The 26,064-nt window shown below is 39.1% G+C and overlaps 1 protein-coding gene across 10 annotated transcripts in view; it reads right to left on the reverse strand.

The window, feature by feature from the left end:
• Positions 1 to 325: 325 nt before the first annotated feature.
• def8 (differentially expressed in FDCP 8 homolog) overlaps positions 326 to 26,064 on the reverse strand; it is a 143,936-nt gene continuing 118,197 nt past the window's right edge. For 8 of the 10 annotated variants that reach the window (XM_081372086.1, XM_081372082.1, XM_081372083.1 and 5 more), the window contains 7 exons: positions 25,664 to 25,828; positions 25,276 to 25,403; positions 19,376 to 19,489; positions 19,029 to 19,109; positions 5,290 to 5,430; positions 3,096 to 3,205; positions 326 to 1,225 (listed from right to left, as the gene is read on the reverse strand). In XM_081372086.1, the coding sequence (XP_081228212.1) occupies positions 1,141 to 1,225; positions 3,096 to 3,205; positions 5,290 to 5,430; positions 19,029 to 19,109; positions 19,376 to 19,489; positions 25,276 to 25,403; positions 25,664 to 25,828 (824 nt within the window). In that variant the 3' untranslated portion in view covers positions 326 to 1,140. The remainder of the gene's footprint in view (positions 1,226 to 3,095; positions 3,206 to 5,289; positions 5,431 to 19,028; positions 19,110 to 19,375; positions 19,490 to 25,275; positions 25,404 to 25,663; positions 25,829 to 26,064) is intronic. The other 2 variants (XR_014030616.1, XR_014030617.1) reach the window with 1 other exon arrangement.

Raw genomic sequence — 26,064 nt, forward strand, 5'->3', positions numbered from 1 at the left:
CTCTAGGTTTGCCATGTACCTGGGCCGATTAAAGGCTACGTAAATTTACTATCATTCATTCTTTATGTATTTACATAGTAACGGGCCGGCCCACATTGTACAGTGGCCGGGAAATCTGGTGCTTCAGATGGCCAGCCGTGCTCTGCAGGGCAGTGTCTCTGTAGGCACACCACAACATACTTCTAGTGGATAATAAGTAATGATTGAGAGGGATTATCATTGACTTTATTCTAAACAAAAATTAAGGTGTAGGGGGTCATCTTTACCCTATACCCATAGGGTACTATTTGATTAATGCTAGAAGCGAAACTGGAGATCAACCAAACATGGGCCACTTTTCCTTTTTATTATTTTTATTGATGCTTTGTGTAAAGATTTGTTAGTTATTGGACTTCATAACATGTCACAGGTTCTCTTGTACAGTTATTACAGAGACAATTAAATAGCACTCCGCCATTTAAGCAGATTTAACACCAGGTAATTATAATTTTCTTAAATAAGAAATGACTGTTGAACACAAACCGTACAAAAATGTCCAATGATATTTTGGATATAACTGAAGTAGTCATTCTCCTCAGATACATGAATAGATTAGAACATGACCATGTTGATCTCATAAAATGGGAGCACAACATAAGTTTTAGAAAATGATCAACAACATTTTTAAGCCACAGTATATTCTGGGAATATAACTATAACGTAAAACATAGTGTTGCCTTGTAGTATTTTTGCATGATCCCAAGATGACAAGCATGTTACCCAGATTTTTGTGTAGGAATCTTTAGATCAAAATGATCTCACAGTCATCGTAGTCATAGTCTTCAGCAGAACATGCCATTGTTAAAGTTTAACATGGATGATTTCTGTTTGGACTGAAGACATGTAACTGTAACAAAAAATTCCATATGTATGGGAAAACAGAGGGAAACTGATTTTAAAAGCAGTTAGGTTTTCCTGCTATGCTGATCATACCAAATTTATGACAATACAGAAATTGTCATAATTTCTAAGAGTGATAGGAGCATGGTACAAACCTCAGGAACAAATAAATTACAGAGAAGATGAGACAAGACCCACATGCCAGAGTTCTGGCTCTGAAGATTTCACAGTGTTTGTGAGGCATCCATCCGTCAGGCTGATCTATGGGTTCAGAGACTCCTCATTTTTGCGTTCCAGATTTCTCGCACAGCGTGGACATGTGGTCGAGTTATCATAGTAGCAATCCCTGGGCAAGATGGCAAAATAAAAAACAAGAACAAAACTTAGAAAGAATGAATAAGGTACATGAATGCAAGTGCTTCTAGCTACACAAGCTTTCAGAAATGTGCAGTTTCATTCAGCAGCACAAGTACATTGTTGTTTACCTTAAATACTCAGAATTGTCACAAGGGTAACTGTAAGGGATAGTTCACCCAAAAATGAAAATTAGCCCATGATTTACTCACCCTGAAGCCATCCTAGGTGTATATGACATTCTTCTTTCAGACAAATACAATCAGCGTTATGTTAAAAAAGATTCCTGTCTCCTCCAAGCTTTATAATGAGAGTGAATGGCTGGAGGAAATTTGAAGACCAAACAAGTGCATCCATCCATCCAAAAGTAATCCATATGACTCCAGGGGGTTAAAAAAGGCCTTCTGAAGTGAAGCCATGCGTTTGTGTAAGGAAAAAACCCTTAAAAAACCCTATTTAAAACTTTATAAACTATAATCACTAGCTTCGGACAGACGGCCATCGATTTACGATGGAAGACTAACCCCTGACCCGACGCACAACGTAATGACAAACGCAGAAGCTCAGAGGAAAGAGCAAAACAAAACACCGGGCGCACTATCCATTTTGAAGTGAAATGTAGGAGGCCTTTATTAACACCCCGGAGCCGCGTGGAGTACTTTTATCATGGATGGATGCACTTTTTTGGGCTTCAAATTTTCTCCAGCCATTCACTCCCATTATAAAGCTTGGAAGAGCCAGGACAATTTTTAATATAACTCAGATTGTATTCGTCTGAAAGCAGAAAGGGTGAGTAAATCATGGGCTGATGTTCATTTTTGGGTGAACTAACCATTTAAGGGACATTTTCTCTTTCAGGTCAACTTCTGTCATAGCAAACCAACAGTGAAGACAATATCGCTGAGCAAGTTAGGAAGAATAAAATATGTTTATATCAATCTACCTTTAGGGCAAGGGTCTCCAACCCTTCTCCTGGAGAGCTACCGTCCTGCAGACTTCAGTTCTAACCCTGCTCCAACATTTCTACCTGTAATTTTCAAAGTAACCCTAAACATGTTGATTAGATGTTTCAGGTGTGTTTGATTGGGGTTGGAGCTAAACTCTGCAGGATAGTAGCTCTCCAGCAGCAGGATCACAGACTTCAAAGCTTTAGGGGATAAGCTATGGAAAGGCACAGACATTTGTAGGACTCTATCGCCCTCTTATTGAGATTTACAGTCAACACTGTAATATTAAAAAACATAACATTAAGTGTAAAGTAGCAGTTTATGGTGCCTGGGAAGTGACAGTTTGGCTTACTCTCTTCACACTTTTGTTTCTCAGAAAAAAAATTATACAGAGTGAGTACACGACACAAAGGTGAGCAAATTATGTAAATGATGATGTCATTTTATCACTGTAAAGCCACTTTGAATCTGTATTGTAAAAAGCGTTATATAAAGTCTAAAGGTGACTTGAACTTACTTGAAAGCATTTTCACTTTTGGGTGAATTGTCACCTAAAGAATGAACTTCTTCGATGCCTTCTGACTTCATCTTCTTTCTGATTATCACACATTGCTGTAGTCATACAGGTCTGTTTTACTTATTAAACTCAGAAAAGGATATGGTTCCCTCATCATAGGATCTCACGGTCATGACTTCACACTGCATGGCCACGAGCTATGAATGTTATTTTGACTAAATTAATCTTTATGGCTTTTATGGCCTCAAAATAATATCTTGTGGCCAAGAATATATAATCAAGTTCCCTTGAGTTAATATGATTAGCGAACCAAATCTATGCCTTTCCAGGCCCTATAACAGTGCATATGGAATGTGGTAATTGGAGATGTACTGTATCTGATGTGTTCAAAAGCAAACCTGTGGAAAACAGCGAAGCAGTCGTTACAGATGGAGGTGTGGCTGTCGAATGGGAAGAGAATGTCACCCTCTTTGCACAATTCACACATGAAGCCTTTGGCCTGGCATTTCTGATGGTATAAAAAAGAGAGAGTTCAGACAGAAATGCTGGCGTACACAGCAGAATTGATTTCACTTCAGAAGCTGCTCACTTTCAAGGGGTCATACCATGATAACATTTTTGTTTCAACTTTTGAGACATTTAATTCAGAATTAACTGAAATTGCTGGGGTAGATTGTTTTACAGAGCATAGGCACAGAAAACAAACAATTTCTAGCCATGAAATATGAACTGAACAAAATAGGAAAAAAGATTTTGTTTTTCACTGTAAAAATGTGTTCTAATTAATTTTGATGAATCAGGTCAGGATTTGTGTACTTCATCCACCCAGGTTATCCCCCAGTTTCACAGACAAGTCTTAAGTCTAGTCCCATACTAAATTGCATTTTTGAGCTGTTCTAACTTAAAGGGCCCTATTTTAACGATCGCATGGTCTAAAGCGCACGGCGCAAGTTCACTTAGGGCGTGTCCAAATCCACTTTTGCTAGTTTAACAACGGGAAAAAGTAAAAGGGTTGTCCCTATTCTCATAATGAGTAATGGGTGTGTTTTGGGATTTACGTGCGTTAAACCAATCAGAGTCTCATCTCCCATTCCCTTTAAATGTCAGTTGCGCTCGCCCCATGGCAGATTCGCTATTTACATGACGGAATTTGATAGTGGAAAGACCGAACGCGACTCCAGAGCCCAAATGGAACTGCTCGTGCGCGAGGTAAAAGTGATTGTCCAGACCATCTACGGGACAAGCCAGATTCCACCATATCTTTATGTACACAATAATAATATTTTACATTGTAATCCTTTTATTTTAAATATCTGGCATGCTTGTGTGCTGCTGTGCATCCCTGTGTGTTTAATAAGCAGAGTGTACGCGCGTTGTGGACTCGCCTATAGGCGCACATTACTAATGCGTTCATTAAATGGCAAAAAAAAAATTTGCACCATTGACTTTAGACCAGGTTTCAGTTGGTCAATGGCGCAGTCTATTTCTGTTGCCTCAAAATAGCAACACGCCAACAATGCACCAGAATACACCTCATTTTCAGACCAGCATGCCCATGGGCGCAAATGCATTTGCTATTTAAACAACGTGGCGCAGGATGTGAAAATGATAACTGCGTCAGACTGAAACTAGCAGAAAACACCTGCGTCGCACACTTGGCGCTGCATTGCGCCGGGTGTAAGATAGGGCCCAAAATATGTCAGTGCCATTGTTTTGTCTCAAGATGCACACCAGTAATTTTTTTTTTCTAAGGCACGTTTATAAAAGCTACTTAAATGTCCTAAGTGAACTAAGGCCTAATCCTGGCTTAATCTAAGCCCTGTCTGTGAAACCAGGCCTATATTATATAAATTATGCTGAACTCAACAGCATACCCACATTCTGTGTGTGAGCGCAGCAAAGAATTTCACACATGAAGATGGTATTTACAATACACCCAAGTCTTAAAGAAATGATTCTGTCATCATTTACCCTCATGTTGTTTCAAATCTGTTTTTTTTTTTTTTTTTTTATCTGTAGAACTGTTTATCTGTAGTAGTGTCCAAACAACACTGGACCCTCACTGGGAAAGAGGGGGAAAAAACAAGAACACATTTTTCAAAATATACTTTTTTGTGTCTAGCAAAAGACAGAAAGTCAGGTTTGGAACAACATGAGTGTGAGTACATGGTGACAGAATTTAAATTTGAACTAAACCTTTAAAGTTTTACAGTCTGTTTAATAACAGTTCACAGAGGTTGGTAACAAGATATGGTGTGAGAAACCTTGACTAATATTATCAAGTCATATCAGGTCACCTTTATTTATATAGCGCTTTATACAATACAGATTTTTTAAAAGCAGCTTCACAGTGATAGCATGAAAATAATACAACAAAGTTTGTTTCTAGAAGAAAATGGTGTCATCGTCCACCTTAAGTAAGGTAGATCAATAATATTGTTTAATATTAAATGTCCCCAACTAAACAAGCCAAAGCTACATTATAACTGGAACAAAATGATCTGACCCCTTTAAAGACTTTGAATAAACTTTGTTAGCTTTTTTTCTTCATTGTCTGTGCTTCTATGTTCAGAGCATCACCCACAAACTTACCTCACAGTCCAGTTTAATATGTTTGGCAAAAGTTGTGTGAATTTCAGTGAGGGAACAACTGAGATGCCCACTTGAGGTGTCAATCAGGTCCTGTAGGCTGTACATGTCATCATTCTCCACAAAGTGCTGACGGTCTTGAAGCTGTGACATAACAGTTATACCATCAGTTATTTAAAATTCCACCCTCTTTATCCTATTGCTAATTAATGATAAGTTATTTAGGGTTCAACATTTCAAATAATTCATATGCAAGATTACAGAAAAAATACAGATGTGAAACTATTCATTTTAGGGACCGTTCGGTATTTATGGAAAGGACCATTGGAGGAAAATAGGGGAGGGTCATGTCTTTTTATTCTTTGTTGAGGGGAGGGTCACCTAAACTTTTTTTAGTCTAGGGGGAGGGTCACCCAACTTTTGTATTCATGAAAACAGCAAGATTTTGTGGACCCCTTTAGAAAAAGTGCATCATGTCAGAACAGAATGCCAATGAAATGTTTACCCATCAAAGCTACCCATTAAAGCACGAGCAAATAATGAACTTTTGTGATTGCTAATAAGTGCAGTGTCCTCTGAGTGTAACTCTACCGCTGCATTAACATGTGATGTGAATGTACGTCGAGTTTTACAGTATTGGGACTGAAGCGCTAGAACGTACTCTGTTATAATCGTAACCTCGGTTCCCTGAGAGTTAGGGAACAAGTATTGCGTAGCTATACGCAGTGGGGAAACTCCTTTTCCTCGAAAAATTCTGAAGCCTAAAATGTAAAACGCATTTGCAGCTGTACAGCTAGCACAGTGAGTGTCTGGCTCACTCATTGGCTGTGCTGCGGCAACTGCACATCCAATGGCGCGGGCCATTTTATAATAAAAAATGAATGGTGTGCTTATGAACATTGACATGACATGTGGATAAGACCAGACACTTGTCGAGTCTAAATCATACAGAAAGGACCTTCGCCTGCAGGGAAGGTACCTCCATGTTATAGAATTTCACAAATGTGGAAGGTGAGGACCAATCGGCCGCCGCACAAACGTCCTGAATAGGAAACCCAGAGGACCAAGCCCAAGACGAGGCCATGCCTCTAGTTGAATGGGCTCTAGTACCAATAGGGCAGACCTGACCCACTGAGGTATATGCCAGAGATATAGCATCTACTATCCATCTGTACAGCCTTTGCTTCGTGACTGGAGATCCCTTGGATCGGCCACCGAAGAGGACAAAGAGCTGTTCTGATTGTCTAAAAGACGCAGAACACTCCAGATAGATTTTCAGTGCTCTAATGGGGCAGAGCAAATTAGCCTCCCCATTCTCTGAGGAAGGGGGAAGAGCTAATAATGTGATAACCTGTGCTCTAAACGGTGTTGAGAGCACTTTGGGTACATAGCCATGCCTGGGTCTGAGGGTGACTTTGGAGTCACCAACTCCAAATTCCAAACAAGAGGGGCTCACAGAGAGTGCCTACAGATCCCCCACTCGCTTGATAGAAGCCAGTGCCAGCAGGAGAGCAGACTTTAGCGAGAGTAGCTTGAGGTCAACCAACTGGAGCGGTTCAAAAGGTGGTCCCTTCAGGGCTCCAAGGACCGTGGAGAGGTCCCACGACGGCACGGATGGAGGCCTGGAGGGGTTCATCCTCCTGGGTCCCTTAATAAACCGTAAGACCAAGTCGTTTCTTCCTAGCGATTGGCCAGCCACCGGAGCATGATAATCTGCAATGGCTGCCACATGCACTTTGAGCGTGGACGGGGAGCGGCCCGCGTCCAACAGCTCTTGAAGGAAGGAGAGTACGACCGATACCTCGCATGACTCGGGTTCGAAGTGTTTGTCCGAGCACCAGTTGGAGAACACTGACCACTTCAGAGCATAGAGGCGCCTAGTAGACGGGGCCCTAGCCTCAGTGATTGTGTTCAGGACCTTCTCAGGGAGGTCCCCGGGTACCCGTTGAGGGGCCACACATGGAGGGCCCATAAGTCGGGTTGTGGATGCCATATCATCCCGTTCGCCCGCATGAGGAGATTTCTCCTCAGCGGGACCGGCCAGGGGACTCCTTCCATCATCTGAACCAGCTCTTGGAACCATGGTCTGGATTCCCAGAGGGGAGCCACTAGGAGGACTGGGCATCCATTCTCCATATCAGACGCACTGTCTGAGGGTTCAGGGACCACTCGCCTTGGGGAGTGTTGCCCCGTGACAGCATATCCGTACCCGTATTCCGAATGCCAGGGATATGCGCTGCTCTCAGAGAGCTCAGATTGGCTTGCGCCCAAATAAGGAGGTCTCTCGCCAGGGCGTACAGGCTGCCCAACCTGACACCATCCTGGCGGTTTATATATGACACCACTGACGTGTTGTCTGTGCGGACTAAGACCTGGTGTCCCGTGAGGTTTGGCAGAAATGCTTGAGGGCCTAACAAACTGCTTTTATTTCCAGACAGTTGATATGTAAGCTCTGCTCCGTGCTCGACCAGAGGCCGGAGACAGGCCTGCCCTCGTGCAGCACTCCCCAACCTCGGTTGGAGGCATCTGTGAAAACCACTTTCCATGCGGAATTCACCCCCATGATCACGCCTTTGTGGTACCAGTTCTGAGCCCGCCAAGGAATCAGGGTCCATAGACAACCATGATTCATGATGCGCAGGCTGCCTGACCACCATGCATGGGCAGGCACACGACGTTTGAGCCAGTGCTGCAGTGGGCGCATGCGCAGTAGTCCCATACGGAGTACTGACGATGCGGCTGCCATGAGACCAAGAAGTTTCTGAAACTTTTTCAGGGGTGAGCACTCGCCTGCCTTGAAGGAGGCTGCCAGCTATTGAATAGAGAGCGCGAGACCTGGTGTGGTCTCTTTAACTCGCCAGGTCCGCACGAGCATGAAGGTGGCGCGGCAAAAATGACCTCATTGCGGTGTGTATGTTTTTTTTGTAACAACGTGCGTGGCTCCGGATCCAAAGATGCACGACTTCGAGCCGAATCTGGCTGAGCATGTACGTCTCACCGCACTGGCACCCAGTTTGTGCGTCTTAAATTAGTTGCTTACATTTACAAAATGAGCCTATAGCAGACATAAGGCATTTTAATAAAAATAAAGGTCCATGTTTTATAAAATGTCCACGAAACGTAATGTAATGTTTAGTGAAATTAGAAAATATTTAAGAGATTATGGGATCAGTATCCCATCTAAAGTATTGTAGCCACGGATAAAAAAATAATAAGCGTGAATCAAAAATTTAAAAATGTAAAAATATATTGCACAAACTGAAAAAAATTATGCAAAATGATCAGAATAGCAAACAACGTGGTCACGGATCAAAATATAATAAGCGTGAATCAAGAAATAACAAGCATGAATAAAAACTTTAAATGCATTAAAAGTTATTTTGCACAAAACTTAAACTTATTGTCATGCTTTCTTAAAAAGTATGTTTTCCTTGGTTTTATTACTCTGTACTTTGTGCTCTCTTGCATTTTCTGCTCATATTTTACTCTTTTGTACGCTTGTGCTGTTTTTCTCTTCGCTCTTCTTTCTATGTTCTGCGCTTGCTTTCCCAAATGTTGCAGTTCGAGTTTCATGTAAATTATGGCGGACTTAAGTGTCACTATTGGTCCACTAGCTCTAGATTGACAGCTACTCCTCTAGCCAATCAATCGAAGAGGGGAGTTGACGTCACACCAATGCGACTCGTGGCTACTGATGCTTACTTATACAGGGGAAGACAACAGTTTAATTCAACTTTACAAAGACTTTCAAGCAGTAAAGCTATCTGAACTCTGGACATAAATAATTAAATTCATCTTTTTTGAGATAAATGAGAATGTTAATGTGCACACTGGTAATTGGTGTTAAACAATATTATGTTGACATATCATGATGTCAATATGCTAAGGCTGCTGTAAGTGAAACATCCTGCAGTTATGAAACGCTACAATTCTTTGCAAAAACTAAGTTAAAAACGGCCATTGTCTGAAGACTTTAGGACTTTGACCTGTCACCACTACGCATTGCCTACCTTTTTTATTTACTACGCCAAATTTGACAAAAGATTATTGAAAATTATTGTGTTACAGAGAAGATATACAGAAACAAGTTGGATTTAATATACAGTGATTTATTACATACTTATTGTGTTTATTTACATAGCTACATAATTGCATATTACTTTAGGATTAATGTTTTAAATATAGATTCAAATTTGAATACAGCAACATCTCCATCAGGGATAGGAAGCGTTGTTTCTGGATTGCCGCTGTCCTACAGAGTTTAGCGTCAACTCTGATAAAAACCTCACCTTTCTGTAGTATTAATTATCCTAAAGACGATGATTAGCTGGTTCAGGTGTGTTTGATTAGGATTGGAGGAGCTAAACTCTGCACCCAGGACCGACATTGCCCATCCTTGTTATTGATTAAATATGAAAGTAAACGGCTAGTAGGTGGTGGCAAGTTACTGTTTTTACGAGCGAGTTATTCGTTCAAACTTCTCGTTCAAATTGGCAATTCTTTGATGAAACACTGTTGTGTTGCTCAGAGAAGATCGACGCTCGTCCAGAGGTAAGTGCATTAGAGGTGAATGATGGATCATCAGACAGGCCCGACTGTGACAGATCGTCGTTAGGATGACGAATTTAATGATAACATATTGCCAGGTAGACTTATATACCGGCAACAGGTTGAGTTGCAGGCACACATGCAGTTTAAAGGTGTCCTGCCACGGAAAGATTTTTGCCAGCTGAGTTGATGGTCGTCTATAGGTAAGCATCAGTAGCCCCATTGGTGTGACGTCGACTCCCCTCTTCGATTGATTGGCTAGAGGAGGAGCTGTCAATCTAGAACTAGTGGACCAATGGTGTTGCTTAAGCCCACCCTAATTTACATGAAATTCGAACTGCAACATTTGTGAAAGCAAGCGCAGAACATAGAAAGAAAAGCGTAGAGAAAAACAGCACAAGCGTACAAAAGAGTAAAAGCGTATATAATGCTTTTAAATGTGTTTAAAGTTTTTATTCATGCTTGTTATTTCTTGATTCACGCTTATTATATTTTGATCCGTGACCACGTTGTTTGCTATTCTGATCATTTTGCATTATTTTTTTCAGTTTGTGCAATATATTTTTACGTGTGTTTTAAAATTTTTGATTCACGCTTATTATTTTTGATCCGTGGCTGCAATACTTTAGACAGGGTATTGATCCCATAAGAGATCGTTAATTTAGTTGTATAGCCTATATACATGTGACATTAGAACAAAATATGTGGATATAAAAACAAGTAATAATCTCAGGATTTACTGGATTTTACACGATTCTTTTTGTAGTGTGGTATTGGTGGTGATGTACTAAAATAAACACTGCCACGTGTGGACCTTCCTTCTTCTCACCGTTGATTCCTGATGGTTAAGAGGACAATTACTTGAGTCGCCCCTGTCTTTTCACAGAATAGTAAAACGGCGAGCGCGTCGAGTATAAACACCTCGTCCGTTTGGGGAGGTGCCCGCGCAGTCTGCGGAGACTCACGCTGAGGAGCAAAGCGAAAGTATAAACAAGGCTTAACCCTAACTCCTAAGTATATGTTGTTAATTATTATTACTCCTCAATTACTCTATACAAGGACACCTTAAAATAAAGTGTAACCTAAATTAACACCAATGTTATTTATAGAGCACAATTACATCAACAGCTGTTTACAATGTGCTGTACATAACATAGTATACAGATAAACACATACAAACAACCACTAATAGTCCTTGGTTTGAGGATCTCAGAGACTGATCAGTGTATAAACACAATGTACTGATGTTACTCAACCAGAATGTGTTTTTTGCCGCCAAGGTTATACCACCGCAGTTGCGACGGGAAATCCATTTCTGCTCTTGACCACCAAGTGGCGCTATAACTATAGATTTTCACATGTTATGGAGTGGACTATCACAACTTGTTTTCTCGAGTAGCAGACAACTGCACCATGTGAGTGATAGATTAGTTTTCTAATAGGCTACATGAATTAAGCTCTGCATGGGAGTATTAGGAGTGATAAGACAATAGCCTAGTAGGCAGCACTACAACATGTGGCTTCTCAAACCAACATCATAGTTAGGTCACAAAATGTAGCCTCTAGTTTAATATTTGTGACAAATAAAGACGTTTGAAAGGTACATGTGTTGTTTCATCTTTTACTCCCTTGCTGACGCATGCCGGGTCTCTCTCGTTTAGGTAATGAAATAAAACGTTTCAGGGAAGACACACTTCATACTATATTGTAGGCTAGATAATAATATTGTATATGCCTGCGCCTGGACGCGATGACAACGCAGTCCTGAAGTGTCAACTAGTCTTTCCCATGTGAAGACCTATGGAGTTTCCTTTGTGTCTTTTTTATTCAATCAAACATACTGCATTTGAGAGTAAAACTAATTATTTTGTAATTAAAAAAATTAAAAGATTGCAAAAAAGTCTTCTTAAGGCTCAAAAATAAAGAAGTAGATACAATTATTTGCAGTGCATGTAAATCTTTGAAAACCTTTATTTTACTTTTCATCACAAATGCACAAATTTTTGCTATCTTTTCTGCTGTCTCGTGCGGGTCTAAATCTTTTGCTTGCAAGTTGTAAAGTTCTGCTGTGTCTCAGTGGGCGGTCTCTACCAACCAGGATGGAAGACCCTTTTCTATTGGTCACCCTGGATCGAAGTGACAGGTTAACCACACACACTATGTTTCCCGCTGCTGCCGTGCAGATGACTGATTTAATATCACTGTGGCGAGCAGGACGAGGCCGGTGGCGTGATTACTGATGAGAGCGACACCTGTGTGACGCACCGGTCTCATGTCTCTCATGGAGGAGCGGAAGCATAAGAGGAGCGATGACAGTGAAGATGGAGAGAGGACAGGCCTGGAGTTTTGTGTTTTGTTTTATTATGTGTGACAGCAGTCGTCCGTGAGGGACTGCTGCCTTTACTTTCGTTTTGTATTTGTTCATTTATTAATTAAAGTATTTGAACGTTCGCCTCCTTCTTCCCACAATAACGAACTGTGTTACAGTCACAAACTCAGTGACAAGTGAACTGAATTATTCTCTTCTTATGCTCTCCCATTTAAATACTTGGCTAAACCAGTCTGTTAGTTTTACCGCAGAATAGATTTTATTAACCAACACAACAGCATAGCTAGCAGCCAGAGCCACCAATAGTAGCCTATACAAAAATTGGTTTAAAGTCAAGTCATCTTCATTTATATAGCGCTTTTAACAATGTTTTGTTCCAAAGCGGCTTTACATTGATAATAGGAAATTAAAGTAACAGAGATTGTTTTGGCTTTATAGCAGCTCTAGAATAAAGTTATTGTCCAGCTAAAGTTAGTTTTGATTGATTCACTTCCGTCGCAACGATCATGAGTTATTAACTTAGGGGCCGCTAACACAACACCGTTTTAACAGAAAACTCTTAAGTTCTTTCTGCGCAAACTTTAAAAACGCGAACCCGTGAGAACGCTGATGGCGTGCACATGCGTATTACGAGTTCAGTCTATAGTATGCGCGTTTGAATATACACTCACCTAAAGGATTATTAGGAACACCTGTTCAATTTCTCATTAATGCAATTATCTAATCAACCAATCACATGGTAGTTGCTTCAATGCATTTAGGGGTGTGGTCCTGGTCAAGACAATCTCCTGAACTCCAAACTGAATGTCAGAATGGGAAAGAAAGGTGATTTAAGCAATTTTGAGCGTGGCATGGTTGTTGGTGCCAGGCGGGCCGGTCTGAGTATTTCACAATCTGCTCAGTTATCGGGATTTTCACGCACAACCATTTCTAGGGTTTACAAAGAATGGTGTGAAAAGGGAAAAACATCCAGTATGCGGCAGTCCTGTGGGCGAAAATGCCTTGTTGATGCTAGAGGTCAGAGGAGAATGGGCCGACTGATTCAAGCTGATAGAAGAGCAACTTTGACTGAAATAACCACTCGTTACAACTGAGGTATGCAGCAAAGCATTTGTGAAGCCACAACACGCACAACCTTGAGGCGGATGGGCTACAACAGCAGAAGACCCCACCGGGTACCACTCATCTCCACTACAAATAGGAAAAAGAGGCTACAATTTGCACAAGCTCACCAAAATTGGACAGTTGAAGACTGGAAAAATGTTGCCTGATCTGATGAGTCTCAATTTCTGTTGAGACATTCAGATGGTAGAGTCAGAATTTGCCGTAAACAGAATGAGAACATGGATCCATCATGCCTTGTTACCACTGTGCAGGCTGGTGGTGGTGGTGTAATGGTGTGGGGGATGTTTTCTTGGCACACTTTAGGCCCCTTAGTGCCAATTGGGCATCGTTTAAATGCCACGGCCTACCTGAGCATTGTTTCTGACCATGTCCATCCCTTTATGACCACCATGTACCCATCCTCTGATGGCTACTTCCAGCAGGATAATGCACCATGTCACAAAGCTCGAATCATTTCAAATTGGTTTCTTGAACATGACAATGAGTTCACTGTACTAAAATGGCCCCCACAGTCACCAGATCTTAACCCAATAGAGCATCTTTGGGATGTGGTGGAATGGGAGTTTCGTGCCCTGGATGTGCATCCCACAAATCTCCATCAACTGCAAGATGCTATCCTATCAATATGGGCCAACATTTCTAAAGAATGCTTTCAGCACCTTGTTGAATCAATGCTACGTAGAATTAAGGCAGTTCTGAAGGCGAAAGGGGGTCAAACACAGTATTAGTATGGTGTTCCTAATAATCCTTTAGGTGAGTGTATGTGCGCAGATGTGAATATATGCACGCAGGTAGTCCTTTCCTACAAGCCAACCCTCAACAAACTACTTGTCTGGCCTTAAAATTTATAATACAGAATTTTTATTGCTTCCACGCAAACCGGAATTATCCCGACAACGCTTTATCTGTAGAGAGATAAAGGGATGGGAGGGAGGTCTTCACAGGGGAGAGACTAGTTGACACTTCAGGACTGCGTTGTCGTCGCGTCCAGGCGTATCCAGTTCCTTCATCAGATCTGGATACAGCCTAGATCCGGCGGACTGCGGTAAATCTCGGGATAAACAGAGAGACTAATATTAGCGTAGACGCCATTCTTCTTATGATGTAACGAGTACATCAGGATTTATGGGAAGTGTTCCCGGTTCCGGCTGACCTAAACTATGCAGCCTAACATTGAATTATAGAAGCCTATAATGTGTTATGTGTATGCTAGGTGTATGCAGCACTAAGATCGAGTAACACTAATAGCAAGATACAACCACGATCGGATGAGAAGAGCAAATCATTTGTAACTCTAATGAGAGCAGTCTCAGTACTATGGTATGGTCTAAATCCTGGCTGAAAATCCTCGCAGATATCATTTCTTTCTAAAAAGGAACATAGTTGTGAGGATACCGCCTTTTCTAGTATCTTTGACAGAAAATGTAGATTCGAGATCGGTCTGTAATTGACTAATTCTGTACGCTCAAGTTGCGTTTTTTTAACAAGCGGTTTAATCATAGCCAGCTTAAAAGTTTTTGGTACGTATCCTAATGACAAAGATGAATTAATGATATTAAGAAGAGGACCTATGACCTCTGGAAGCATCTCTTTCAGTAGCGTAGTCGGTATAGGGTCTAACATACATGATGTCGATTTAGATGATTTAACGAGTTTAGCGAATTCTTCCTCTCCTATAGCAATGAATTAATCAAATTTTTCCTTAGGGAGACTACAATGCACTCCCTGATGCGATACTGTAGTAGACGGTTGCATAGTTATAATTTTCTCCCTGATATTATCAATCTTATAAATGAAGAAGTTCATAAAGTTATTACTGCTTTGCTGCTTGGAAACTTCTGGGCTTCAAGCTTTGTTTTTCGTTAGTTTAGCCACTGTTTCAAATAAATACCTAGGGTTTTGTTTATTTTCTTCTAATAGGGTTGAAAAATAAGCAGATCTAGCAGCTTTTAGGGCCTCTCTGTAATGCAATAGAGCTTTCTTTCCATGAAATGCGAAATACCTCTAGTTTGGTTTTCTTCCAGTTGCGCTCCATTTTAAGCCAGTTATTTTTTATATATCAATATTGTTAGTAGGAAATATCAATTTACATTTCCAAACATTTCAAAATTAGTTGATGTAACAAATCTATAACATTCAGAAGCATTTATATGTAACTGTGTACTTAGTTTTTGACTAAATAAAAATAAGAGATAATTGATTACAAATTAAAATCACTTTTATTTCTTTACTTCAAGGTACACTATTTAACTTTTGGTGCTCTAGAGACATGCAGTTTTGTTAACAGGCAGATCGTGCACATGACATATAAACCAGCAGCTAACAGTAGCAAGTCACACTAAGCAACAGCCGGATTCTTTTCTGATAGTCAGCATTATTTAAATCTCTACTTAAGATTAAATATGAATATGAAAAAGTTTAAATGCACTTACATACAGTAACAGCAAAAAGTTAAAAACTGCAGGGAAAAATATCTAAAACCAGTCTTGCTAGATAAGTGCATGTAAAACAATTTAATCTATATATCATTAATAAAAGAAAACCTGTGAAGTAATTTATATTTATATTATGTATTTTATGTACCTATATTATCATTATAATTTTTAAGCCTAATATTGTTAAAAGTCAATGTAACTTCTCTTCTGCTGCAAGCAGAATGACGGGTCCGAGTAGTCTAATGAAATGATCCGGAAGTTATGGTAGATCAGACATGATTACCAAAACCTGACCCTTTGGCCCGACTTCACTGGTTTAGCCAACATTGAGTATTTAAATGGGAGAGCATAACGTGAATAATTCAGTTCATGATATTAGATCAGTAAAGGACCTGTTGCTCACCATGTTACAAGTTCGCACGCTCTTCTCTCAGACACAGCAGCGGAAAACGAAGTGGGCGTGGTCAACCTGTCACTTCGATCCAGGGTGACCAATAGAAAAGGGCCTTTCATCCTGGTTGGTAGAGACCGCCCACTGAGATACATCTTGAAAGTCCACCGTTAGTGCAACGTGAATATTCACATTTTTAATTGTCCATAACAACCCGAAAACTTGCCTGCTTGCCTTGCACATCTAACGTTAATTAATGGGCAGCCTCCTCCAATAGTACTGACAGCTGGGCTCAGCTTGCAGGTTCGCTTAGTGGCAAACATTTTTCATTTGATTGGTTCAAGCGCCACCCGCCCGAATTTAATTAAAATATTTTTTTTCGTCACGTCATCCACCCCAATCGCATCTTTAGAGTGTGTGTGTGTGTGTGTTGGCTCGACCCTCCCTCATGTTAATTGGTTGACATCGCGTGTATGATTGACAGGAACAGAATGTGAGGCTGATCAGACAGTCGTAACGAATGTGTGTGCGCCTTTAGGCTAAGCCTATGTAACGACAATGAAAAGAAACCAACCACAGACTAATTTTCTTCCAGAAAATTAATTCAAACTCTCTACTTCCTGCCGAACAAAACAGAAGATTTGTTCAGAACGTCAAATGATCCTCATCACTCTGGCTATTTAAAAGAGCCTCCCCCAACACTAACTAAATAGCTGGTCAATACTAAGCTTTGTTGCCAAAACGCTGACTGTTTAAGAGAAAGACAGAGACCAAGGTCTCACACAAGAGTCCTCACATTCCAGGGTCAAATCACCAATCCGGGGCCATAAAATCAGGCTCCAGCTGGTCTACGCTAACCAACGAAAACCCCCAACTTTTATGAGCCCAGCTAAAGGAAGAACTTGTCAATGGGAGGGGGTTTTTAAAAGACAAATTGGTTCAGAAATGACGCCACAGCATTCCTGACCCCTCCCCCGTTGAGACCTCTGAACGAACAAACAGAGTTCTTTCTCTCTAAAACCAGAAAACTGAGATTCTTCCTACAGTATACGTAAAACTCATTCAAGAACAATTTTCAATGGACTTATAAAAACATCATACATCATACTATGTGTTTCTACGATATATGTGTTCATTTAATATGCTTTAATCCCATGTAAGTCATTTAATGGTTATAACTGTTTGAATGAGAGTGTGTTGTGTTTCATATCAGTATGATCGTATGCTCGTGATTCAAAAGATGGCTTGAATGATATCGGTGTAATATGTTTTGATCTTCTTTTAATTAGAAATCATGTCTAAACTGTGGCCTCTGTCCTCTCTGCTTAAGAGCTAGAGAACACACCAACACCCCAGATAATGCATGATTTATGACTTTGCAAACAAAGCCAGTGTCTAATTGGTCTAATCTCTTCAGGAGGGGGGACAAACTTTTAGTTTAAAAACCTTAGACCCAAAAACTCTCTCTCTCTCTCTCTCTCTCGCTGCTCTCTCTCTCTCTCTCTCTCTCTCTGTGCTCTCGCTCTCTGCAAGAAAGGCTCTGCTATCACTCTCAAGAGAGATGGGCAGAAAAAGATGGAGATCTGAACCAGAGTAACCATGTAACTGAGGAGCAGACCAACCCAAATTAAGATCAGATGGGTTAGATTTATTCAAGCCATCTTACTACTCTCGTCTAAATTTTCTTTTCTTTTCTGAGTTATCATTTCCTTTATTTTCCGTTGTGAGTCTCGGTTCTAAGTTAAGTTTTGCGACAAGATTTCGAGCCACGTTTCTTCTGCAAAGCCAGCTTCAGACAAAGACTTTCAATTCATCCGCCAGCACAACACGTGACTGGAACGCCGCAGACCCAGGCACGAGGAGACAACCAACGAACGAACCCCTTTGACGCTGACCAAAGGAATTCCCAAAAGGAACGCAAAAGCAAAGACGCAAGTACCTCCAGACTAAAACTCAACTGGTGTATTCATATAACTTTAATAACCTGCCTAAAACGATAGAAGGGTTAATTTAATGTTTGATGGTTCGTTCAGGTCATGTCTAAGTGCATATGGAATCGTGAGATTTCATCCTTTCACTCTTAAACCCACTCTTTCCTCACTCTCTTCCTTTCTGCAACTCGTATGAATGTGTGTGTGTGTGTGTGTGTGTGTTTGTGTTAGACATTAGCGGTATGTGTTAGTATATAATCAATAAAGCATTGTTTGTATTTGAAAAGAGATTGCTTGTGTATCTGCTTACAAATTTATTGTCTTGAACTTCGATTTTAAGTTACCTATGCTTTTACCCTTAATATATTTTTTAATTTATTGTTAGCTGGGGATTATTCTTTCTTGGCCAGGAAGATATTATATTTCCTAGAGTTAATAATTGGTTATGCTTTCTGTTCGTAGGATGAACTGATAAAATGATCATACTATTGATTCTGCTACAGTAAATTATGAAAATAATTAAATTATTAATTATTGTTCATAATTCGTTATGAATAATAATTAATTATATTTATACGTGGGCGTATAAACGCTACACCTATATAATTATTTTTTTGTTGTTCTTTGAATGAGTCAATTATTTTAAATAAAATTTAAATCATTCATTATTTCATTATTACATAATGATGTAATTTCTATAGGCTATATTTTTAAAAATAGATTCGGCTCTTTGACACTGTTTTTGCTTTTAGATCAACAAATAATAGCCCAAAATGATTGTCTTGATAATGTCATGCATAAGACTTTTTTTTTTCCTGTCCTGGACTCGGTCTTGAATTGGACTCAACCTTTTAGGACTCGGTCTTGTCTTGGACTCAAACCTCTTTGGACTTGGTCTTGACTTGGACTTGACTAGTCCTGGTCTTGGACTTGTCTTGGACTCGACAAAGGTGGTCTTGACTACAGCCCTATTAATCACTTACGTGCAATAGGAGTCGGGCCTCCATGGCCTCCTTGCAGGTGATGAAATATGGCTTCATTAGCAAGATATCTTGACGTAATTTCTGCAGTGCAAGAATTATCAGAAAATTACTTTAGATTACTTTTTATTGAATGATGTTTATGTTCAGCAAATATTCTGCTCATATACGTCATAAATTAAACAAACAAATAGGTTTACAGCGTCATAATTTAAAAAAAGTTGCATGATTGAATTGTTGGTTACAGTCAAGAAAGTCAAAACCTCAGAACTTGAACAGGTGAAAAATCACTATTTTGAGGTGGGGTGGGGAGGTGTGGATATTTTACCAGTTGTTTTGTGGATACTCACTCTGATCTCCACCAGCTCCTCCACAAAGTTAAAGAGCAGAGGGTTGATCTCTTTCAGTCTGAGCACAGGCCTTGACATCATCAGAGCAAGATAGCGCATGGATGAACGACACACCTGAACACATCAATACACAAACCAAAATCAGAGGTTTTTACCAAACTGAAAAATAGCGAAAGGACAGCACTTTGGATGGATATGCACACACATACATATATATATATATATATATATGTGTGTACATAAATATGTACATATATATGAAGAGTTCAGATGCAAAAGCCTCTAAGTGCCATCTGAAATTTTCTTCTAGAATGATCATTTTTTATCAAGCTTGTATATTTAAATTCAGTAATTTCACTTTAATGGCAATGAAAATTACCTATTAATTGTCATTTAAGTGAAATTACTGAACTTTAATATATGAGCTTGATAAAAATGATCATTCTAGAAAAAAATTTCAGATGGCACTTAGAGGCTTTTGCATCTGAACTCTTCACATGTACATATATATATACAGTGCTATGCATAAGTTTAGACACCCATGCTAAAGTTGACTAAAAAGAGGAATAAAAAATCATCTTTTGGAAACTGAACTTAATGCCTTAATTAAAAAAATTAGGAAAAATCCAACCTTTAAGGACACCAATTTTCTTTGTGAATGAATAATGTATCGTAAATAAATAAATGTTCTTCCTTAAAATACAGGGTGCATAAGTCTGGAGTAATTTAACATAGGGGTGTCCAAACTTATGCACCCTGTATTTTAAGGAAGAACATTTATTTATTTACGATACATTATTCATTCACAAAGAAAATTGGTGTCCTTAAAGGTTGGATTTTTCCTAATTTTTTTAATTAAGGCATTAAGTTCAGTTTCCAAAAGATGATTTTTTATTCCTCTTTTTAGTCAACTTTAGTATGGGTGTCTAAACTTATGCATAGCACTGTGTATATATATATATATATATATATATATATATATATATATATATATATATATATATATATATATATATATATATATATCTGGCCATAGGCATGAGGCAATCACAGCTGTGCTTAAGTGTCTTAACACTTTTTTAAATCTTAAAAAAACCTTGTGTGCGTAACTACCTTCTTCTGCCATGGATTCAAATCTCAAGTTGACAGTCTCTGTTACTAATATGAAAATACAATCAGTGCCATATTAGTGTATTATTGAGATTATTAAAAGTATTATTAGATAGACAGACTAAGTGTGTGTGGTTTCAGTTTTAAGGGGCCGGCATGACAAACATCTTTGCATACATAACATAATTGCCGAGTGCAATTAAACTGTGCAAAATGAAAAAAAGTGCGATCACCTTCCTTTGTTATATAGCTTTCCTCAGTTACTAGGTCAAGTCATAAATTTGTAAAAAAAAAAAAAAAAAAAAATTTGTTTGCCATGTCTGCTAATGTAATATCTTTGTCATAGCATTCTTTCAACGGTTAAGGGGATTTCACATGATGGGTGTCAGTGCTGTTCAATGCATTAATCTCTATGAAGTGAAGCATCAGATTCAGCGTTATGTAACAATGTAACCTGCATTGAAGTCACTGAAAAATCAAGAAGGGTATAGCTGCAGCCTGGAGATCTCCAAAGTGGGAGCTACAAAACGGGGCTAGTCTAAAAATTCCACTGGTCTTGTCAATCAAATTGCTGATTTCCTACACAATGCTAAATACCAAACCCCAAACTATACCATACACCTCACCTTCTGCAAAATCTTGAGTCCCAGGACAAACTGTTTATATTGATCTGTAAATGTATCAATTCAGATGCAGCTTCTGAAAAAAACATGGCCCTGTAGCCTAAAACTTTGTGTAAGTTGAATCAAATAAAATATTTCTTTCTAAAGCTACTTTCTGTAATGTCTATATAATGCTTTTCTCATTTAACACAATGAATTCAAATTATCTTTTGGGGGTAATTTCTTAGCCAAATTTGATGTGCGATTAATTTGCGATTAATTCGATTAATTAATCGGCATATGTAATTATTTAGATTAAATAAAGTAATCGCTTGACAGCCCTAATTTAAGTATTATTTCATTAAATTGTCTGCATTTGGATCCTCTCTGTTATCTCTGAGTCTCTCCTCGTCAGAAATTATTTTATCACAAAAGAATAAATGATTAGCAAGATTTTAGAAAGGCTGCAAACAAGACACAGCTGGGAACAATCAGGAACTAATCAACAAGAAAAACTTGTTGAGGACTACAAAACATGGTGCAAAACAGGAAATAACATTAGTCCACACAAGACAAGGGGAAAACAAGACAGGAATCATTACAGATAATTGGTAATAAATACATAAATAAATTATCAATTATCTGAACTGAAACCCCTGAACTGTCGGCGCCACCCTGGAGGCTTCCTGTTCTCCTAAGCCACACCCTCGTCAGCCTCTACTGTTACAGTTTGTATTTATTTGTTCACTTTAGAGTTTGTTTTTGATCAGTTCTGCTCATGTCTGTTTCTAGGTTGGTTTTCAGTCTGTTAATTCTTCTTCTTCTTCTTTAGGGTTTATCGGCAGCTTGCATCCATTAATGTTGCACTACCGCCATCTTCCGGATTATTTTCCTTTCATGTCCATTTACATTATATTCTTCTCATCAGACCTGTTCTTGATAAAAAAAAGAAAATATTTCCTCTGCTTTGTTCATTCTCCCCACTTTGCAGTATTTCCCTCACTCCTGTCCCTATTATTCCAACTTTTCCTAACTCTTCTATCATATTTTTCCTCTGTTCTTCATATTGTCTACAACTCAACAACACATGCTCTATAGTTTCTGCAACCTGACAACAACCACAAAAACCAGTTGGATGCTTCCTTATAATGTATAGTGTGCTATTCAAATTACTATGACCTATCCTTAATCTTGTCATAACTATTTCTTCTTTTCTATTCCCTCCCCTGTTCTTCACAACCCCTACTTTATTTTGAATAGCATACAAATGTCTCCCTTTAGTTTCCCTGTCCCACTGATGTTGCCATTCTCTAATGGCTTCTTTCCATATTACACTTTTTCCTTCAGACTTTGACAACTTAATATTTACTTCAATATTCTCTTTTTTAACAGCTTGTTTAGCTAACTTGTCCACTCTCTCATTACCCACAATGCCAATATGAGCAGGAATCCACGTCAGTTGAATCTCATAGCATTTTTCCTTCATTCTTGTGTACATTATCAATATTGAATACAGTAAATCCTGATGGCTATTAGATGTACCAGTCATGAGACTGTATAAAGCTGACACTGAGTCACTTCCAATCAAAGCTTTTTTAATTTTGTTTTCCTCAATCCATTCTAGTGCCATCATAATAGCGTATAATTCAACTGCATACACACTCAGATCATTTGTTGTTCGTCTGCTTATCTCACCTCTTTGATTAAAAATGTAAACTGCAGATCCAGTCTTTCCTGTTTCTGGATCCTTTGATCCATCTGTATAAATCTGGACATACTCTTTATATTTAAAATCTATATTTCTATAAAATTCCGCTACCAGATCTGTACTATTACTTACTGCTTTGATTCGAAGTAACTTAAAATCAACTTCCATTGTTTCTAACTTCCATACCGGTGTATCAGGCCATGTTACAGTTGGGCAGAATGCCTTTTCATATACTCCCAATTCTCTCGCTGCCTCATCTCCTATCCACCCAAAACTGAACTTTTGTGCTCTCTCCCTTTCCCAATTACCTTGTAGTATTCTTTTAGTTGGATGACTATCTCCGTGTCCTTTTAGATTTACCCAATAATTTACTAGCAATTGTTTACGTCGAATGTTCAATGGCATTTCTCCCGCTTCCACCTGTAGAGCACACACTGGTGATGTTTTAACTGCTCCTAAACATAATCTCAGTGCTTTAGCCTGTATTACATCAAGCCTCCGAAGTACAGATTTGGTTGCTGATCCATATGCCACACTTCCATAATCCATCCTTGATCTTATTAAACTTACATATATATATTTCAGTGACTTATAGTCTGTTCCCCAATCTAGTCCTGTTAAACATCTCATTATATTTATTACTTTTTTACATTTGTCTTCTATACTCCTAATATGTTCTACCCATGTTCAGTCTGTTAATTGGCCCAGTTCTCTCCGTTTGTCACTGTGGTTTCTAATTGATTGTTAGTTCTGTTCAGGTGTGTCTTGGGAATTAGCTCCTCAGTTGCTGTTATTTAAGCTCTGTTTCTTTCAGTTCTTTGTCAGTTCTACGTTGCATTAAGTTGGTTGTTCTGTTCATGTTCCTGAGCATCTGTTTTGTGAAGTTTTGAGTTTGTTTTCTGAATAAAGCTGCTGCACTTAGATCCTGTTTCTCTGCTGCTACCAGCCTGTGACAAAAAAAAAAAAAAAAACTACAAAGGAAACATGGTGCAAAACAGGAAATAAAATAAAAGTTCATACAAGACAAGGGGAACACAAGACAGAAATCATGACAAGCCTATTAAGTATCTAATCTTTAAGTATTTGGTGCTGCGATGAACACCACTGTGAAAACAACAATCTGAAAGGCTGTTTAAAACATTTAAAGACTGTTCAGAAACAGAAAGTAGCATTGCTGCTTTGTTTACAGGGTTACCGGGGTAACGGCTGCATTTCTGCAGTTCCATAAGAGCCATCATCTGCCAGAGAGTGAATGTGCATTTTCATTCAGCACGTCTCCTTCACTCATTCCGCCATGCTTCTCGTCTGTGTTGGGCTTGTTTACATCAGAGTAAGCATGCCTTGATACAACAAAGAGCAGTGTTGTGCATTTTAACCGGTTGATGAGAAAAGTATTCTTAAAATGCCTTCTAAAAATCTGAATAATTCTTAATAAATAACTATTCACTGTATTTTGAAGTGCCTATGATAACAATAAAGTGCATTTTCATTATCGTGATATATCGTGATATATCGTTATATATCGTACTACCGTATATCTGCACATGTCTACAGCCTAACAGGTATTTTTTGTATTATTTGGTAGAATTCATTACTCATTTTAAACCCATTATTCATGCCTTTCCAAATAATTTATTTGGCTTTGGGTCTATATCTACTTAATATAGCAATGTGCTGTTAGCTTTGCAAAATGCTAAAGCAAACTCTATTGAAATCAATAGTGAGTCAAGTCTAAAATTTTCTGCCTTTGTAGAGTGTTCCATATTAGCCACTTATAATAGCCACTTTCCATTTCAGTCAAGATGCAGCCTTAGAAGGTAGCAACAAGATAACTCTAAGGGTGCTTCTCAATATCCCTCCTCATCTCCTCGCTCCTCCGTCCTCCATCCTATGACCCGGAAACCGTTCGAGCTCAGCCATCTTGAAGGATATCTCAATTCTCTAATTGCACTGCAAGGAGTCGAGGATCAAGGAGTGATGAGGCTTCTTAAGGAGTGATGAGCGAGGATACACAGGTGTACCCTATGCAGAAGAGTTTTATCGACTAAAACGTGACGCACGTATCAATTCTCCTCCCCCTTCACATCGGTCATAATCATTTTAATTTATAGTTTTGCAGTTTTGCAGTTTATATAAACCACACATCTCACATATTTCAACAGGGTACCTTGCTTTATTATTATTTATTATGAATTTCTTAAACAAACTTCAACAACATAAGGGCAGATCCTTTGAGCGCTGCTGATGACGCTGTGAAGTGACGCTCAAGTGATCAAGTATTCCAATGTATAAAAAAAAGCTTACATTCGATTCCTCTGTCCTCCTTTTCTTTCCTTGCAGCCTTCCCTCGCTTCCTACAGGGGGTGGAGCTGAGACGCGAGGAAAGGAAGCGAGGAAAGGTAACGAGGATGCACAAATAAGAATTGAGAAGCACCCTTGGATTCAGTATATTTTCCCACTAAGATTAAATGTTAGTGTACCTTACGGGGCTCAAACTCCCAGTTGTGTATGACTCTAGCTGGAACGATGGCTGTGTCATTCCAGTGGCAGCTGTTGCAGTAATACTGACCCGTATAATCACACTGTCGTGCCTCATTAGGAACACCCCCTACAAAACACAACACAGCACAACATTAGACTACTTCCTGTGCCAAAAGTAAAGTCTAAATATCAAAGTTATAACTCACAATTTTTTCCTATTCTAAAGCAATCATACAACCCTGAATCTAACACTTCTGACAACAACCACATAAAGAGTTCATCAAACAAAAAACTAAAAATATGTTTACATTCGTGTCGTCATCAGAGAAAAAGATAAATGGCAGAAAAACAAAAGAAGCCGTGATGCATGTTTGGAAAAAGCCTCACGCAAAGAGATGGGTGTCCGGCACTCAGCACATCTGTAGTCTTGCTTGTCCAAACCGACCTCAGGACAAATGCTGAGTTCATACTCAGACTGATGGCTGACCTTTGACCTCACACATGGTTTGTTGATAAGATTCATGCACTTGCTATGGCAACGGTAATAACAGCCTGGAATGAGAAATGGAAAGCAATTTATGATAGTTTTGAAACCAAATGTTAAGTTCTGTTCCCCATAATCACACAGTAAGATCTGAATCCATCCATTTATCCATTCTCCAAAATGCTTGTCCTATGTAGAGTTGCGGGGATGCTGTATGGCGTTAAATGTGTGCCTCAATCCTGAGCGAGTAATTGTAAGTTTTGAGCACAGAGAACTATATTTTGCAAGCACATTATATTTTGAA

Source organism: Scardinius erythrophthalmus, assembly GCF_964197995.2.
Source record: "Scardinius erythrophthalmus genome assembly, chromosome: 8".
In the NCBI taxonomy this organism is placed as follows: Eukaryota; Metazoa; Chordata; class Actinopteri; order Cypriniformes; family Leuciscidae; genus Scardinius; species Scardinius erythrophthalmus.